Consider the following 17129-nt stretch of genomic DNA (forward strand, 5'->3'; position numbering starts at 1 on the left):
TAGAGAGAGAGGAGGGAGAGAAGTAGAGAGAGAGAGGAGGGAGAGAAGTAGAGAGAGAGGAGGGAGAGAAGTAGAGAGAGGAGGGAGAGAAGTAGAGAGAGGAGGGAGAGAAGTAGAGAGAGAGGAGGGAGAGAAGTAGAGAGAGAGGAGGGAGAGAAGTAGAGAGAGAGGAGGGAGAGAAGTAGAGAGAGGAGGAGGGAGAGAAGTAGAGAGAGAGGAGGGAGAGAAGTAGAGAGAGAGGAGGGAGAGAAGTAGAGAGAGAGGAGGGAGAGAAGTAGAGAGAGGAGGAGGGAGAGAAGTAGAGAGAGAGGAGGGAGAGAAGTAGAGAGAGAGGAGGGAGAGAAGTAGAGAGAGAGGAGGGAGAGAAGTAGAGAGAGAGGAGGGAGAGAAGTAGAGAGAGAGGAGGGAGAGAAGTAGAGAGAGAGGAGGGAGAGAAGTAGAGAGAGAGGAGGGAGAGAAGTAGAGAGAGGAGGGAGAGAAGTAGAGAGGAGGAGAGAAGTAGAGAGAGAGGAGGGAGAGAAGTAGAGAGAGGAGGGAGAGAAGTAGAGAGAGAGGAGGGAGAGAAGTAGAGAGAGAGGAGGGAGAGAAGTAGAGAGAGAGGAGGGAGAGAAGTAGAGAGAGGAGGAGGGAGAGAAGTAGAGAGAGAGGAGGGAGAGAAGTAGAGAGAGAGGAGGGAGAGAAGTAGAGAGAGAGGAGAGAGAGGAGGGAGAGAAGTAGAGAGAGGAGGGAGAGAAGTAGAGAGAGGAGGGAGAGAAGTAGAGAGAGGAGGAGGGAGAGAAGTAGAGAGAGAGGAGGGAGAGAAGTAGAGAGAGAGGAGGGAGAGAAGTAGCGAGAGGAGGAGGGAGAGAAGTAGAGAGAGAGGAGGGAGAGAAGTAGAGAGAGAGGAGGGAGAGAAGTAGAGAGAGAGGAGGGAGAGAAGTAGAGAGAGAGGAGGGAGAGAAGTAGAGAGAGAGGAGGGAGAGAAGTAGAGAGAGAGGAGGGAGAGAAGTAGAGAGAGAGGAGGGAGAGAAGTAGAGAGAGAGGAGGGAGAGAAGTAGAGAGAGAGGAGGGAGAGAAGTAGAGAGAGAGGAGGGAGAGAAGTAGAGAGAGAGTAGGGAGAGAAGTAGAGAGAGAGGAGGGAGAGAAGTAGAGATAGAGGAGGGAGAGAAGTAGAGAGAGGAGGAGGGAGAGAAGTAGAGAGAGAGGAGGGAGAGAAGTAGAGAGAGAGGAGGGAGAGAAGTAGAGAGAGAGGAGGGAGAGAAGTAGAGAGAGAGAGAGAGGAGAGAAGTAGAGAGAGAGGAGGGAGAGAAGTAGAGAGAGAGGAGGGAGAGAAGTAGAGAGAGGAGGGAGAGAAGTAGAGAGAGAGGAGGGAGAGAAGTAGAGAAGAGGAGGGAGAGAAGTAGAGAGAGAGGAGGGAGAGAAGTAGAGAGAGGAGGGAGAGAAGTAGAGAGAGAGGAGGAGAGAAGTAGAGAGAGGAGGGAGAGAAGTAGAGAGAGAGGAGGGAGAGAAGTAGAGAGAGAGGAGGGAGAGAAGTAGAGAGAGGAGGGAGAGAAGTAGAGAGAGGGGAGAGAAGTAGAGAGAGGAGGGAGAGAAGTAGAGAGAGAGGAGGGAGAGAAGTAGAGAGAGAGGAGGGAGAGAAGTAGAGAGAGAGGAGGGAGAGAAGTAGAGAGAGGAGGGAGAGAAGTAGAGAGAGAGGAGGGAGAGAAGTAGAGAGAGAGGAGGGAGAGAAGTAGAGAGAGAGGAGGGAGAGAAGTAGAGAGAGAGGAGGGAGAGAAGTAGAGAGAGAGGAGGGAGAGAAGTAGAGAGAGAGGAGGGAGAGAAGTAGAGAGAGAGGAGGGAGAGAAGTAGAGAGAGAGGAGGGAGAGAAGTAGAGAGAGAGGAGGGAGAGAAGTAGAGAGAGAGGAGGGAGAGAAGTAGAGAGAGAGGAGGGAGAGAAGTAGAGAGAGAGGAGGGAGAGAAGTAGAGAGAGAGGAGGGAGAGAAGTAGAGAGAGAGGAGGGAGAGAAGTAGAGAGAGAGGAGGGAGAGAAGTAGAGAGAGAGGAGGGAGAGAAGTAGAAGAGAGGAGGGAGAGAAGTAGAGAGAGAGGAGGGAGAGAAGTAGAGAGAGAGGAGGGAGAGAAGTAGAGAGAGAGGAGGGAGAGAAGTAGAGAGAGAGGAGGGAGAGAAGTAGAGAGAGAGGAGGGAGAGAAGTAGAGAGAGAGGAGGGAGAGAAGTAGAGAGAGGAGGGAGAGAAGTAGAGAGAGAGGAGGGAGAGAAGTAGAGAGAGAGGAGGGAGAGAAGTAGAGAGAGAGGAGGGAGAGAAGTAGAGAGAGAGGAGGGAGAGAAGTAGAGAGAGAGGAGGGAGAGAAGTAGAGAGAGAGGAGGGAGAGAAGTAGAGAGAGAGGAGGGAGAGAAGTAGCGAGAGAGGAGGGAGAGAGGTAGAGAGAGAGGAGGGAGAGAAGTAGAGAGAGAGGAGGGAGAGAAGTAGAGAGAGAGGAGGGAGAGAAGTAGAGAGAGAGGAGGGAGAGAAGTAGAGAGAGAGGAGGGAGAGAAGTAGAGAGAGAGGAGGGAGAGAAGTAGAGAGAGAGGAGGGAGAGAAGTAGAGAGAGAGGAGGGAGAGAAGTAGAGAGAGAGGAGGGAGAGAAGTAGAGAGAGAGGAGGGAGAGAAGTAGAGAGAGAGGAGGGAGAGAAGTAGAGAGAGAGGAGGGAGAGAAGTAGAGAGAGAGGAGGGAGAGAAGTAGAGAGAGAGGAGGGAGAGAAGTAGAGAGAGAGGAGGGAGAGAAGTAGAGAGAGAGGAGGGAGAGAAGTAGAGAGAGAGGAGGGAGAGAAGTAGAGAGAGAGGAGGGAGAGAAAGTAGAGAGAGAGGAGGGAGAGAAGTAGAGAGAGAGGAGGGAGAGAAGTAGAGAGAGGAGGAGGGAGAGAAGTAGAGAGAGAGGAGGGAGAGAAGTAGAGAGAGGAGGGAGAGAAGTAGAGAGAGAGGAGGGAGAGAAGTAGAGAGAGAGGAGGGAGAGAAGTAGAGAGAGAGGAGGGAGAGAAGTAGAGAGAGAGGAGGGAGAGAAGTAGAGAGAGAGGAGGGAGAGAAGTAGAGAGAGAGGAGGGAGAGAAGTAGAGAGAGAGGAGGGAGAGAAGTAGAGAGAGAGGAGGGAGAGAAGTAGAGAGAGGAGGAGGGAGAGAAGTAGAGAGAGAGGAGGGAGAGAAGTAGAGAGAGAGGAGGGAGAGAAGTAGAGAGAGAGGAGGGAGAGAAGTAGAGAGAGAGGAGGGAGAGAAGTAGAGAGAGAGGAGGGAGAGAAGTAGAGAGAGAGGAGGGAGAGAAGTAGAGAGAGAGGAGGGAGAGAAGTAGAGAGAGGAGGAGGGAGAGAAGTAGAGAGAGAGGAGGGAGAGAAGTAGAGAGAGAGGAGGGAGAGAAGTAGAGAGAGAGGAGGGAGAGAAGTAGAGAGAGAGGAGGGAGAGAAGTAGAGAGAGAGGAGGGAGAGAAGTAGAGAGAGAGGAGGGAGAGAAGTAGAGAGAGGAGGGAGAGAAGTAGAGAGAGAGGAGGGAGAGAAGTAGAGAGAGAGGAGGGAGAGAAGTAGAGAGAGAGGAGGGAGAGAAGTAGAGAGAGAGGAGGGAGAGAAGTAGAGAGAGAGGAGGGAGAGAAGTAGAGAGAGAGGAGGGAGAGAAGTAGAGAGAGAGGAGGGAGAGAAGTAGAGAGAGAGGAGGGAGAGAAGTAGAGAGAGAGGAGGGAGAGAAGTAGAGAGAGAGGAGGGAGAGAAGTAGAGAGAGAGGAGGGAGAGAAGTAGAGAGAGAGGAGGGAGAGAAGTAGAGAGAGAGGAGGGAGAGAAGTAGAGAGAGAGGAGGGAGAGAAGTAGAGAGAGAGGAGGGAGAGAAGTAGAGAGAGAGGAGGGAGAGAAGTAGAGAGAGAGGAGGGAGAGAAGTAGAGAGAGAGGAGGGAGAGAAGTAGAGAGAGAGGAGGGAGAGAAGTAGAGAGAGAGGAGGGAGAGAAGTAGAGAGAGAGGAGGGAGAGAAGTAGAGAGAGAGGAGGGAGAGAAGTAGAGAGAGAGGAGGGAGAGAAGTAGAGAGAGAGGAGGGAGAGAAGTAGAGAGAGAGGAGGGAGAGAAGTAGAGAGAGAGGAGGGAGAGAAGTAGAGAGAGAGGAGGGAGAGAAGTAGAGAGAGAGGAGGGAGAGAAGTAGAAGAGAGGAGGGAGAGAAGTAGAGAGAGAGGAGGGAGAGAAGTAGAGAGAGAGGAGGGAGAGAAGTAGAGAGAGAGGAGGGAGAGAAGTAGAGAGAGAGGAGGGAGAGAAGTAGAGAGAGAGGAGGGAGAGAAGTAGAGAGAGAGGAGGGAGAGAAGTAGGAGAGAGGAGGGAGAGAAGTAGAGAGAGAGGAGGGAGAGAAGTAGAGAGAGAGGAGGGAGAGAAGTAGAGAGAGAGGAGGGAGAGAAGTAGAGAGAGAGGAGGGAGAGAAGTAGAGAGAGAGGAGGGAGAGAAGTAGAGAGAGAGGAGGGAGAGAAGTAGAGAGAGAGGAGGGAGAGAAGTAGAGAGAGAGGAGGGAGAGAAGTAGAGAGAGAGGAGGGAGAGAAGTAGAGAGAGAGGAGGGAGAGAAGTAGAGAGAGAGGAGGGAGAGAAGTAGAGAGAGAGGAGGGAGAGAAGTAGAGAGAGAGGAGGGAGAGAAGTAGAGAGAGAGGAGGGAGAGAAGTAGAGAGAGAGGAGGGAGAGAAGTAGAGAGAGAGGAGGGAGAGAAGTAGAGAGAGAGGAGGGAGAGAAGTAGAGAGAGAGGAGGGAGAGAAGTAGAGAGAGAGGAGGGAGAGAAGTAGAGAGAAGGAGGGAGAGAAGTAGAGAGAGAGGAGGGAGAGAAGTAGAGAGAGAGGAGGGAGAGAAGTAGAGAGAGAGGAGGGAGAGAAGTAGAGAGAGAGGAGGGAGAGAAGTAGAGAGAGAGGAGGGAGAGAAGTAGAGAGAGAGGAGGGAGAGAAGTAGAGAGAGGAGGGAGAGAAGTAGAGAGAGAGGAGGGAGAGAAGTAGAGAGAGAGGAGGGAGAGAAGTAGAGAGAGAGGAGGGAGAGAAGTAGAGAGAGAGGAGGGAGAGAAGTAGAGAGAGAGGAGGGAGAGAAGTAGAGAGAGAGGAGGGAGAGAAGTAGAGAGAGGAGGGAGAGAAGTAGAGAGAGAGGAGGGAGAGAAGTAGAAAGAGGAGGGAGAGAAGTAGAAAGAGGAGGGAGAGAAGTAGAGAGAGAGGAGGGAGAGAAGTAGAGAGAGAGGAGGGAGAGAAGTAGAGATAGAGGAGGGAGAGAAGTAGAGAGAGGAGGAGGGAGAGAAGTAGAGAGAGAGGAGGGAGAGAAGTAGAGAGAGAGGAGGGAGAGAAGTAGAGAGAGAGGAGGGAGAGAAGTAGAGAGAGGAGGAGGGAGAGAAGTAGAGAGAGAGGAGGGAGAGAAGTAGAGAGAGAGGAGGGGGAGAAGTAGAGAGAGAGGAGGGAGAGAAGTAGAGAGAGAGGAGGGAGAGAAGTAGAGAGAGAGGAGGGAGAGAAGTAGAGAGAGGAGGGAGAGAAGTAGAGAGAGAGGAGGGAGAGAAGTAGAAAGAGGAGGGAGAGAAGTAGAAAGAGGAGGGAGAGAAGTAGAGAGAGAGGAGGGAGAGAAGTAGAGAGAGAGGAGGGAGAGAAGTAGAGAGAGGAGGGAGAGAAGTAGAGAGAGGAGGGAGAGAAGTAGAGAGAGAGGAGGGAGAGAAGTAGAGAGAGGAGGGAGAGAAGTAGAGAGAGGAGAGAGAGAAGTAGAGAGAGGAGGGAGAGAAGTAGAGATAGAGGAGGGAGAGAAGTAGAGAGAGAGGAGGGAGAGAAGTAGAGATAGAGGAGGGAGAGAAGTAGAGAGAGGAGGGAGAGAAGTAGAGAGAGAGGAGGGAGAGAAGTAGAGATAGAGGAGGGAGAGAAGTAGAGAGAGAGGAGGGAGAGAAGTAGAGAGAGGAGGGAGAGAAGTAGAGAGAGAGGAGGGAGAGAAGTAGAGAGAGAGGAGGGAGAGAAGTAGAGAGAGAGGAGGGAGAGAAGTAGAAAGAGGAGGGAGAGAAGTAGAGAGAGAGGAGGGAGAGAAGTAGCGAGAGAGGAGGGAGAGAAGTAGAGATAGAGGAGGGAGAGAAGTAGAGAGAGAGGAGGGAGAGAAGTAGAGATAGAGGAGGGAGAGAAGTAGAGAGAGAGGAGGGAGAGAAGTAGAGAGAGAAGAGGGAGAGAAGTAGAGAGAGAGGAGGAGAGAAGTAGAGAGAGGAGGGAGAGAAGTAGAGAGAGGAGGGAGAGAAGTAGAGAGAGAGGAGGGAGAGAAGTAGAGAGAGAGAGGAGGGAGAGAAGTAGAGAGAGAGGAGGGAGAGAAGTAGAGAGAGAGGAGGGAGAGAAGTAGAAGAGAGGAGGGAGAGAAGTAGAAGAGAGGAGGGAGAGAAGTAGAGAGAGAGGAGGGAGAGAAGTAGAGAGAGAGGAGGGAGAGAAGTAGAGAGAGAGGAGGGAGAGAAGTAGAGAGAGAGGAGGGAGAGAAGTAGAGAGAGAGGAGGGAGAGAAGTAGAGAGAGAGGAGGGAGAGAAGTAGAGAGAGAGGAGGGAGAGAAGTAGAGAGAGAGGAGGGAGAGAAGTAGAGAGAGAGGAGGGAGAGAAGTAGAGAGAGAGGAGGGAGAGAAGTGAGAGAGAGGAGGGAGAGAGAGAGAGAGGAGGAGAGAAGTAGAGAGAGGAGGGAGAGAAGTAGAGAGAGAGGAGGGAGAGAAGTAGAGAGAGGAGGGAGAGAAGTAGAGAGAGGAGGGAGAGAAGTAGAGAGAGAGGAGGGAGAGAAGTAGAGAGAGGAGGGAGAGAAGTAGAGAGAGAGGAGGGAGAGAAGTAGAGAGAGAGGAGGGAGAGAAGTAGAGAGAGGAGGGAGAGAAGTAGAGAGAGAGGAGGGAGAGAAGTAGAGAGAGAGGAGGGAGAGAAGTAGAGAGAGAGGAGGGAGAGAAGTAGAGAGAGAGGAGGGAGAGAAGTAGAGAGAGAGGAGGGAGAGAAGTAGAGAGAGAGGAGGGAGAGAAGTAGAAAGAGGAGGGAGAGAAGTAGAAAGAGGAGGGAGAGAAGTAGAGAGAGAGGAGGGAGAGAAGTAGAGATAGAGGAGGGAGAGAAGTAGAGAGAGGAGGAGGGAGAGAAGTAGAGAGAGAGGAGGGAGAGAAGTAGAGAGAGAGGAGGGAGAGAAGTAGAGAGAGAGGAGGGAGAGAAGTAGAGAGAGAGGAGGGAGAGAAGTAGAGAGAGAGGAGGGAGAGAAGTAGAGAGAGAGGAGGAGAGAGAGGAGGGAGAGAAGTAGAGAGAGGAGGGAGAGAAGTAGAGAGAGAGGAGGGAGAGAAGTAGAGAGAGAGGAGGGAGAGAAGTAGAGAGAGGAGGGAGAGAAGTAGAGAGAGAGGAGGGAGAGAAGTAGAGAGAGAGGAGGGAGAGAAGTAGGAGAGAGGAGGGAGAGAAGTAGAGAGAGAGGAGGGAGAGAAGTAGAGAGAGAGGAGGGAGAGAAGTAGAGAGAGAGGAGGGAGAGAAGTAGAGAGAGAGGAGGGAGAGAAGTAGAGAGAGAGAGGGAGAGAAGTAGAGAGAGAGGAGGGAGAGAAGTAGAGAGAGAGGAGGGAGAGAAGTAGCGAGAGAGGAGGGAGAGAAGTAGAGAGAGAGGAGGGAGAGAAGTAGAGAGAGAGGAGGGAGAGAAGTAGAGAGAGAGGAGGGAGAGAAGTAGAGAGAGGGAGGGAGAGAAGTAGAGAGAGAGAGGGAGAGAAGTAGAGAGAGAGGAGGGAGAGAAGTAGAGAGAGAGGAGGGAGAGAAGTAGAGAGAGAGGAGGGAGAGAAGTAGAGAGAGAGGAGGGAGAGAAGTAGAGAGAGAGGAGGGAGAGAAGTAGAAAGAGGAGGGAGAGAAGTAGAAGAGGAGGAGAGAAGTAGAGAGAGAGAGGATAGAGAGAGAGGAGGGAGAGAAGTAGAGATAGAGGAGGGAGAGAAGTAGAGAGAGAGGAGGGAGAGAAGTAGAGAGAGAGGAGGGAGAGAAGTAGAGAGAGAGGAGGGAGAGAAGTAGAGAGAGAGGAGGGAGAGAAGTAGAGAGAGAGGAGGGAGAGAAGTAGAGAGAGAGGAGGGAGAGAAGTAGAGAGAGAGGAGGGAGAGAAGTAGAGAGAGAGGAGGGAGAGAAGTAGAGAGAGAGGAGGGAGAGAAGTAGAGAGAGAGGAGGGAGAGAAGTAGAGAGAGAGGAGGGAGAGAAGTAGAGAGAGAGGAGGGAGAGAAGTAGAGAGAGAGGAGGGAGAGAAGTAGAGAGAGAGGAGGGAGAGAAGTAGAAAGAGGAGGGAGAGAAGTAGAAAGAGGAGGGAGAGAAGTAGAGAGAGAGTAGGGAGAGAAGTAGAGAGAGAGGAGGGAGAGAAGTAGAGATAGAGGAGGGAGAGAAGTAGAGAGAGGAGGAGGGAGAGAAGTAGAGAGAGAGGAGGGAGAGAAGTAGAGAGAGAGGAGGGAGAGAAGTAGAGAGAGAGGAGGGAGAGAAGTAGAGAGAGAGGAGGGAGAGAAGTAGAGAGAGAGGAGGGAGAGAAGTAGAGAGAGAGGAGGGAGAGAAGTAGAGAGAGGAGGGAGAGAAGTAGAGAGAGAGGAGGGAGAGAAGTAGAGAGAGAGGAGGGAGAGAAGTAGAGAGAGAGGAGGAGAGAAGTGGAGAGGAGGGAGAGAAGTAGAGAGAGGGAGGGAGAGAAGTAGAGAGAGAGGGAGAGAAGTAGAGAGAGGGGGGAGAGAAGTAGAGAGAGAGGGAGAGAGGAGGGAGAGAAGTAGAGAGAGAGGAGGAGAGAAGAGAGAGAGGAGGGAGAGAAGTAGAGAGAGAGGAGGGAGAGAAGAGTGAGAGAGAGGGAGAGAAGTAGAGAGAGGAGGGAGAGAAGTAGAGAGAGAGGAGGGAGAGAAGTAGAGAGAGAGGAGAGAGAGGAGGGAGAGAAGTAGAGAGAGAGGAGGGAGAGAAGTAGAGAGAGAGGAGGGAGAGAAAGAAAGACAGTGATTCTGAAATGTCTCCATATATTAGCAAGGCACCATAATGAGTCACATAAAGTAAGGAGTGTGTGTGTGTGTGTGTGTGTGTGTGTGTGTGTGTGTGTGTGTGTGTGTGTGTGTGTGTGTGTGTGTGTGTGTGTGTGTGTGTGTGTGTGTGTGTGTGTCTGTGTGTGTGTGTGTGTGTCTGTGTGTGTGTGTATGTGTGTTTTAGCATGTGAGAGATGTAGTGTACCTTCTCTCCATTGGGGTTTCCCAGGACGTAGCAGCCCATAATGTGGATGAGGTTGGGTTCAGGGTTCACTTTGCTCATAAACCGACTCAGCCTCCTCCAGAACCTGTTGTAGGAGGACAACATAGTTCACTTACAACAATACTGCTACTCTAACAGTACTAACACAGAGACAGGAACTGTGTGCTTGCATCCCAAATGGTACCCTATTCCCTATGTAGTGCACTACTTTTCACCAGGGCCCATAGGGCCCATAAGGCTTTGGTCAAAAGTAGTGCCATGTGCCATTTGGGACACACCCAGGTGTAAGAAGTATGGCTGCTGTATGAAGAGTAAGACTGATGACACTCACTGACTCATGTCCTCCTCTTTCTCCACCTTGGCGAATGTGGCCACTTTATTCTTCAACAGGTACAGATGCCCTGGACCTCCCTAAGAACCCCACAGAGATGTCGCTTTTCAAGTTCCCAGCCAAGAATATAACCAACACCACTACTTGGCCCTCACATAACACAGCAGGATCCCATTGAGAGAAAAACACAATTATCCCCTCGACCTCCAGAGTTATGTCACTAATTGAGGTGTCATCTATCTGTTCACTGGGAATTACAGCATTCAGCCTAAAACACATTTTCTTTTGTTCTTTCATAATCATTGTCATCTCTCTCTCTCCCCCTTTCTTTCTCTCTCTACTGTCTCCCTGTTTCACCTGACAGAAGATGAGCATCCTCCAGATTCTGCTGCCTCTCCTATAGGCTGTTAGCTTCTTGTCAATCTCCTCTGTGAAGAGAGAGAAACAGAGAGGGGTTAGAGAGAGAAACAAAGAGGGGTTAGAGAGAGAAACAAAGAGGGGTGAGAGAGAGAGGGGTTAGAGAGAGAGAGGGGTTAGAGAGAGAAAGAGAGAGGGGTTAGAGAGAGAAACAAAGAGGGGTGAGAGAGTTAGGGGTTAGAGAGAGAGAGAGGGGTTAGAGAGAGAAAGAGAGAGGGGTTAGAGTGAGAGAAACAGAGGGGTTAGAGAGAGAGAAAGAGAGAGAGAGGGTTTAGAGAGAGAAAGAGAGAGGGGTTAGAGAGAGAGAAAAAGAGAGAAAACAGAGGGGTTAGAATGAGAGAAAGAGAGAGAGAAAAGTTAGAGACAGAGAAAAAGAGAGGGGTTAAAGAGAGAGAAAGAGAGAGAACAAGATGGGTTAGAGAGAGAGAAAGAGAGAGAAAAGGAGAGGGGTTAGAGAGAGAGAAACAGAGAGGGGTTAGAGAGAGAGAGAGGGGTTAGAGAGAGAGAAACAGAGAGGGGTTAGAGAGAGAGAGAAAAAGAGAGAAAAAGAGAGGGGTTAGAATGAGAGAAAGAGAGAGAGAGGGGTTAGAGAGAGAGAGGGGTTAGAGAGAGAGAAAGAAAGAGAAAAAGAGAGGGGTTAGAATGAGAGAAAGAGAGAGAAAAAAGAGGGGTTAGAATGAGAGAAAGAGAGAGAGAAAGAGAGAGAAAAAGAGAGGGGTTAGAGAGAGAAACAGAGAGGGGTTAGAGAGAAAGAGAGAGAGAGGGTTTAGAGAGAAAGAAACGGAGAGGGGTTAGATAGACAGAGAGAGGGGTTAGAGAGAGAGGGTTTAGAGAGAGAGAAACAGAGAGGGGTTAGAGAGAGAGAAAGAGAGAGAGAGGGGTTAGAGAGAGAGAGGGTTTAGAGAGAGAGAAACAGAGAGGGGTTAGAGAGAAAGAAAGATAGAGGGGTTAGAGAGAGACAGAAACAGAGAGGGGTTAGAGAGAGAGTGGTTAGAGAGAGAAAGAGAGAGAGAGGGTTTAGAGAGAAAGAAACGGAGAGGGGTTAGATAGAGAGAGAGAGGGGTTAGAGAGAGAGGGTTTAGAGAGAGAGAAACGGAGAGGGGTTAGATAGAGAGAAAGAGAGAGGGGTTAGAGAGAGAGAGAAAAAGAGAGAAAAAGAGAGAAAAGAGAGGTGTTAGAATGAGAGAAAGAGGCAGAGGGGGGGTAGAGAGAGAGAAAGAGAGAGAAAAAGAGAGGGGTTAGAATGAGAGAAAGAGAGAGAGAGGGGTTAGAGAGAGAGAGGGGTTAGAGAGAGAGAAAGAAAGAGAAAAAGAGAGGGGTTAGAATGAGAGAAAGAGAGAGAAAAAAGAGGGGTTAGAATGAGAGAAAGAGAGAGAAAAAAGAGGGGTTAGAATGAGAGAAAGAGAGAGAGAAAGAGAGAGAAAAAGAGAGGGGTTAGAGAGAGAAACAGAGAGGGGTTAGATAGAGAGAAAGAGAGAGAGAAAGAGAGAGAAAAAGAGAGGGGTTAGAGAGAGAAACAGAGAGGGGTTAGAGAGAGAGAGGGTTTAGAGAGAGAGAAACGGAGAGGGGTTAGATAGAGAGAGAGAGGGGTTAGAGAGAGAGTGGTTAGAGAGAGAAAGAGAGAGAGAGGGTTTAGAGAGAAAGAAACAGAGAGGGGTTAGATAGAGAGAGAGAGGGGTTAGAGAGAGAGAGAAACAGAGAGGGGTTAGAGAGAGAGTGGTTAGAGAGAGAAAGAGAGAGAGAGGGTTTAGAGAGAAAGAAACGGAGAGGGGTTAGATAGACAGAGAGAGGGGTTAGAGAGAGAGTGGTTAGAGAGAGAAAGAGAGAGAGAGGGTTTAGAGAGAAAGAAACGGAGAGGGGTTAGATAGACAGAGAGAGGGGTTAGAGAGAGAGAGGGTTTAGAGAGAGAGAAACAGAGAGGGGTTAGAGAGAGAGAAAGAGAGAGAGAGAGGGGTTAGAGAGAGAGAAAGAGAGGGATTAGAATGAGAGAAAGAGAGAGAAAAAGAGAGGGGTTAGAATGAGAGAAAGAGAGAGAGAGGGGTTAGAGAGAGAGAGGGGTTAGAGAGAGAGAAAGAAAGAGAAAAAGAGAGGGGTTAGAATGAGAGAAAGAGAGAGAAAAAAGAGGGGTTAGAATGAGAGAAAGAGAGAGAGAAAGAGAGAGAAAAAGAGAGGGGTTAGAGAGAGAAACAGAGAGGGGTTAGAGAGAAAGAGAGAGAGAGGGTTTAGAGAGAAAGAAACGGAGAGGGGTTAGATAGACAGAGAGAGGGGTTAGAGAGAGAGGGTTTAGAGAGAGAGAAACAGAGAGGGGTTAGAGAGAGAGAAAGAGAGAGAGAGGGGTTAGAGAGAGAGAAAGAGAGGGATTAGAATGAGAGAAAGAGAGAGAAAAAGAGAGGGGTTAGAATGAGAGAAAGAGAGAGAGGGGTTAGAGAGAGAGAAAGAGAGAGAAAAAGAGAGGGGTTAGAGAGAGAGAAAGAGAGAGAAAAGGAGAGGGGTTAGAATGAGAGCAACAAGCAGTACAGTAAAAATAGATTTCCCCACACTAAAAGACAGCAATATGGAACACTGCATTATCTCACTGCATAATGTGTCTCACTCTACAAACATGGTCTGCATCCCAAATGGCACACTACTCCTGAGTGGCCCAGCAGCTAAGTTAATGCATCTCAGTGCTAGAGGTGTCACTACAGACCCTGGTTCGAATCCAGGCTATACCACAACCGGCCGGGATTGGGAGTCCCATAGGGGGGCGCACAATTGGCCCAGCTTCGTCCTGGGTTAGGTTTTTCCCGGGGTAGGTCGTCATTGTAAATAAGAATATGTTCTTAACTGGCTTGCCGAGTTAAATAAAGGTTCAATAAAATAAAACAATAAAAGAGTACACTAATTTTGATCAGGGTCTCTAGGACTGGTCAAAAGTAGTGCGCTATATAGGGAATATAGTGCCATTTGGGATGAAGGTTTTAACAGAACTAACAGACAAAGTCACATAGAGGGCAGTTTACCTACCGAGGATATCATCAAACGTAGCATGTTCATGGTCCTGGAGATACAGAGATTATAAAGTCAATATCCTTCACTGAGTATTATACATGATTGTCACGTCCTGACCCTTGTAAGAGGTCATTTTCTATAGTAGAGGGGTCAGGGCATGACAGGGGGTGTTTGGTTGGTTTTCTTGTTTTCTATTTCTAGGTTTTGTGTTATAGGTTTTCTATTTCTACGTTTTTTTGGGGGGTTGATCTCCAATTGGAGGCAGCTGGTCCTCGTTGCCTCTGATTGGAGATCATATTTAAGTAGGGGGTTTTTCCTTTTGGGTTTGTGGGTTGTTAATTTTGAGTAGTGTGTTTTCCTCTTTGCGTCACGGTTTGTTGTTTTTTGTATTTCTAGTATTTGGTGTATTGCTACGTTTCACTATAAATAAAAAGATGTGGAACTACAACCATGCTGCGCGTTGGTCCGATCCTTTAAACATCTGTGACAGAACAACCCACCAAAAAAGGACCAAGCAGCGTGGTGGGGATCAGCTGGAGGAATGGACTTTGGAGGAAATTTTGGATGGAAAAGGACCTTGGAGGCAGGCTGGGGAGTATTGACGCCCGAAGGAGGAAATTGAAGAAGCAAAGAGGGAGCGACGATACTACGAGGCGCTATATCCACCAATAGGCAAGGCGGAGAGGCAGCCCCCAATTTTTTGGTTGGGGGGGGACATACGGGGAGTTTGGCAGCGTCAGGGGGGAGACCTGATCTGACTTCCCATGCGTATCGGAGAGAGCCGTGGAGCAGACAGGAGCCAGTCAGGGAGTCAAGCGCGGAGCTCGACGCAAGATTCCGAAGAGAGGTACTGGCAGAAAGAGCACTACGGAGCGGGCGTGCTGAGGAGCGAGTGGATGAACGAGCAATGGGTTATGGTGTGATGCACAATATATCGCCGATACGCATTCACAGCCCGGTGCGCTCGGTGCCAGCTCCTCACCGGTGTAGGGCGAGGATGGTCATTCAGCCAGAAAGGAGTAGGCCTGCTCAGCATGCTCAGTCTCCAGTTCGCCTCCATAGGCCGGTACGTCCTGCTCCCTGCACTCGTCCTGAGGTGCGTGTTACCAGTCTGACGCCACCTAAGCCAGTTCCACGCATCAGACCTCCAGTGCGCATGTCCAGTTCGGAGTGTCCTGTTCCTGCTTCCTGCATTCGTCCTGAGGTGCGTGTTACCCTTCTGGCGCCACCTAAGCCAGTTCCACGCATCCGACCTCCAGTACGCATGCAAAGTCCGGAGTGTCCTGTTCCTGGTCCCTGCATTCGTCCTGAGGTGGGGGTTACCAGTCTGGCGCCACCCATGCCAGTACCACGCATCAGGATTCCAGTTCACATTCCCAGTCCAGAGCTTCTGGCTACAGTTCCCCGTCCAGAGCTTCCGGTGACAGTTCCCCGTCCAGAGCTTCCGGCGACAGTTCCCCATCCAGAGCTTCCGGGGACAGTTCCCCGTCCGGAACCTACTGAGACGGCCTAAAGTCCAGAACCTACTGAGACGGCCTACTGTCCAGAACCTACTGAGACGGCCCTCAGCCCGGAGCCTCCAGCGACGCTCCTCAGTTCGGAGCCTCCAGCCACGCTCCTCAGTCCGGAGCCTCCAGCGACGCCTCCCAGGCCGGAGCCTCCAGCGACGCTCCTCAGCCCGGAGCCTGCAGCGGCGGTCCGCAGTCGGAGCCTTCAGCGGCGGTCCGCAGTCGGAGCCTTCAGCGGTGGTCCGCAGCCCTGAGCCTTCAGCGGCGGTCCGCAGCCCTGAGCCTTCAACGGCGGTCCGCAACCCGGAGCCTTCAGCGGCGGCCAGCAGCCCGAGCCTTCAGCGGCGGCCAGCAGCCCGGAACCTTCAGCGGCGGCCAGCAGCCCGGAACCTTCAGGGGCGGCCAGCAGCCCGGATCCTCCAGCGGCGGCCAGCAGCCCGGATCCTCCAGCGGCGGCCAGCAGCCCGGATCCTCCAGCGGCGGCCAGCAGCCCGGATCCTCCAGCGGCGGCCAGCAGCCCGGATCCTCCAGCGGCGGCCAGCAGCCCGGATCCTCCAGCGGCGGTCTGCAGCCTAGATCCTCCAGCGGCAGTCTGCAGCACAGAGCTTCCGGTAATGATCTGCAGTCAGATTCTTCTAATAATGATCCACAGGTCGGTGTTACAGAAGCGGAGGGATCTGTGGGCGGAACGGGGGTTACGCCCGGAGCCGGAGCCAACTCCGTTGCTGGAGGATCGGAGGGATAGGAAGGTTCTGGGTTTAGCACCAGAGCCGCCATAGACGTTTGTCACCCTCCCTACCCTCCCCTTGTGTTTTTGTGGTTATTTTTTTATATTTTTTGTGTGCAGTCGGGCTCTGCACCTTTGGGGGGGGGTACTGTCACGTCCTGACCCTTGTAAGAGGTCATTTTCTATAGTAGAGTGGTCAGGGCATGACAGGGGGTGTTTGGTTGGTTTTCTTGTTTTCTATTTCTAGGTTTTGTGTTCTAGGTTTTCTATTTCTATGCTGTTGTTTTTGGGTTGATCTCCAATTGGAGGCAGCTGGTCCTCGCTGCCTCTGATTGGAGATCATATTTAAGTAGGGGGTTTTTCCTTTTGGGTTTGTGGGTTGTTAATTTTGAGTAGTGTGTTTTCCTCTTTGCGTCACGGTTTGTTGTTTTTTGTATTTCTAGTATTTGGTGTATTTCTACGTTTCACTATAAATAAAAAGATGTGGAACTACAACCATGCTGCGCGTTGGTCCGATCCTTTAAACATCCGTGACAATGATAACTGATTTATCACCTGTGCATACAGACACATAGAGAACAGGGTGACGGTGTGTGTGTGAGAGAAAGCCACTCACATAGAGGATGGGGATGATTGAGGGGTCATTCCTGCGGATGATGGTGGGAACGTACTCTGCCTTGGGGACTTTGGAGGAGATCAGCTGAGAGTGAGAGATGGAAAAAGAAGAGAGAAGAAGAGAAAGGAGTGTCCCATTCACTCTGTTATGTTCTGTCTGTCAACCAATGCCTGTTGGGACCTGAACATTCATTATTCACATTAGTCTGTCTGCATAGCCAAGATGCATTGTACACTGAGTGTATAAAACATTAGGAACACCTTCCTAATATTGAGTTGCACCCCGTTTGCACTCAGAACAGCCTCAATTCATCGGGGAATGGACTCTACAAGTTGTCATAAGCATTCCACAGGGATGCTGGCGCATGTTGACTCCAATGCTTCTCACAGTTGTGTCAAGTTGGCTGGATGTCCTTTGGGGGGTGGACCATTCTTGATACAGACAGGAATCTGTTGAGCGTGAAAAACCCAGCAGCGTTGCAGTTCTTGACACTCAAACCGGTGTGCCTGGCACCTACTACCATACCCTGTTCAAAGACACTTAAAGATTTTGTCTTGACCATTCACCCTCTGAATGGCACACATACACAATCCATGTCTCAATTGTCTCAAGGCTTAAAACTCCTTCTTGAACCTGTCTCCTCTACTTCATCTCTACTGATTGAAGTGGATTTAACAAGTGACATCAATGATCATAGATTTCACCTTGATTCACCTGGTCAGTCTATGTCATGGAAAGAGCAGATGTTCCCAATGTTTTGTACACTCAGCGTATGTACTGGTATCAAACAGAATTCCACTTCAATTCAATTCCACTTTATTTCAATAAGTTAAGGATCAAAAAGTAGCCCAATGATTTATATAAGGTCTTTTGAGTACATGAGACCACATTTTCATTCATATCCTGAAGAATCACGACAGCCGTGACCTTCCAACACAGTAAACATGCTCACATGCAGCCAGTACCTCATTGGGTAAACCTGGGAACTTTGGGAAAGTTAGCAGAATTGTTCAACCCTAGTCCCTCACCATGATTTTGGGTGGGATGAAGTCGTCTCCCTCACAGGCCAGTCTCTCCATCTCCCTCTCCTCCTCCCAGTCTAGGTCCTCACGCTCCCCTTCATCCAGAGTCCCACACGAGGCCGGCAGGTCCCCACCTATCCCCCGACAAAGAGAGCAGGCACACCGTTAGAGAGAGAGGTGGGGAGGAGACGGGAGAAAGATTGGATGAGAAGAGGGGTGACATGGCGTAAGAGAGGGGGGAGGGAGAGGAGGGGAAGAGATGGACAGAGAGAAAGCAGGCAATGGAATAATAGAGAAAGAATGAGAAAGGCAGATGGAGGGAGAGAGAGTGGCAGGGAGCGAGAAAGGTGGTAGTAGAAAGTGACAGTGAGGGACAAAGAAAG

The 17129-nt window shown here is 50.4% G+C and overlaps 1 protein-coding gene across 1 annotated transcript in view; it reads right to left on the bottom strand.

Moving 5' to 3' along the window:
* The window catches only part of LOC106567246 (NMDA receptor synaptonuclear signaling and neuronal migration factor), an 80824-nt gene that overhangs the window by 25285 nt on the left and 38410 nt on the right, over positions 1-17129 (bottom strand). The window contains exons 7-12 of the mRNA XM_082974418.1: positions 16753-16880; positions 15725-15808; positions 12889-12922; positions 9823-9893; positions 9466-9545; positions 9117-9219 (exon numbers count right to left, since the gene is read on the bottom strand). Of these exons, the coding sequence (XP_082830544.1) occupies positions 9117-9219; positions 9466-9545; positions 9823-9893; positions 12889-12922; positions 15725-15808; positions 16753-16880 (500 nt within the window). The remainder of the gene's footprint in view (positions 1-9116; positions 9220-9465; positions 9546-9822; positions 9894-12888; positions 12923-15724; positions 15809-16752; positions 16881-17129) is intronic.

Source organism: Salmo salar, chromosome 01 (assembly GCF_965601325.2).
Source record: "Salmo salar chromosome 01, fSalSal1, whole genome shotgun sequence".
NCBI classification, from domain to species: domain Eukaryota; kingdom Metazoa; phylum Chordata; class Actinopteri; order Salmoniformes; family Salmonidae; genus Salmo; species Salmo salar.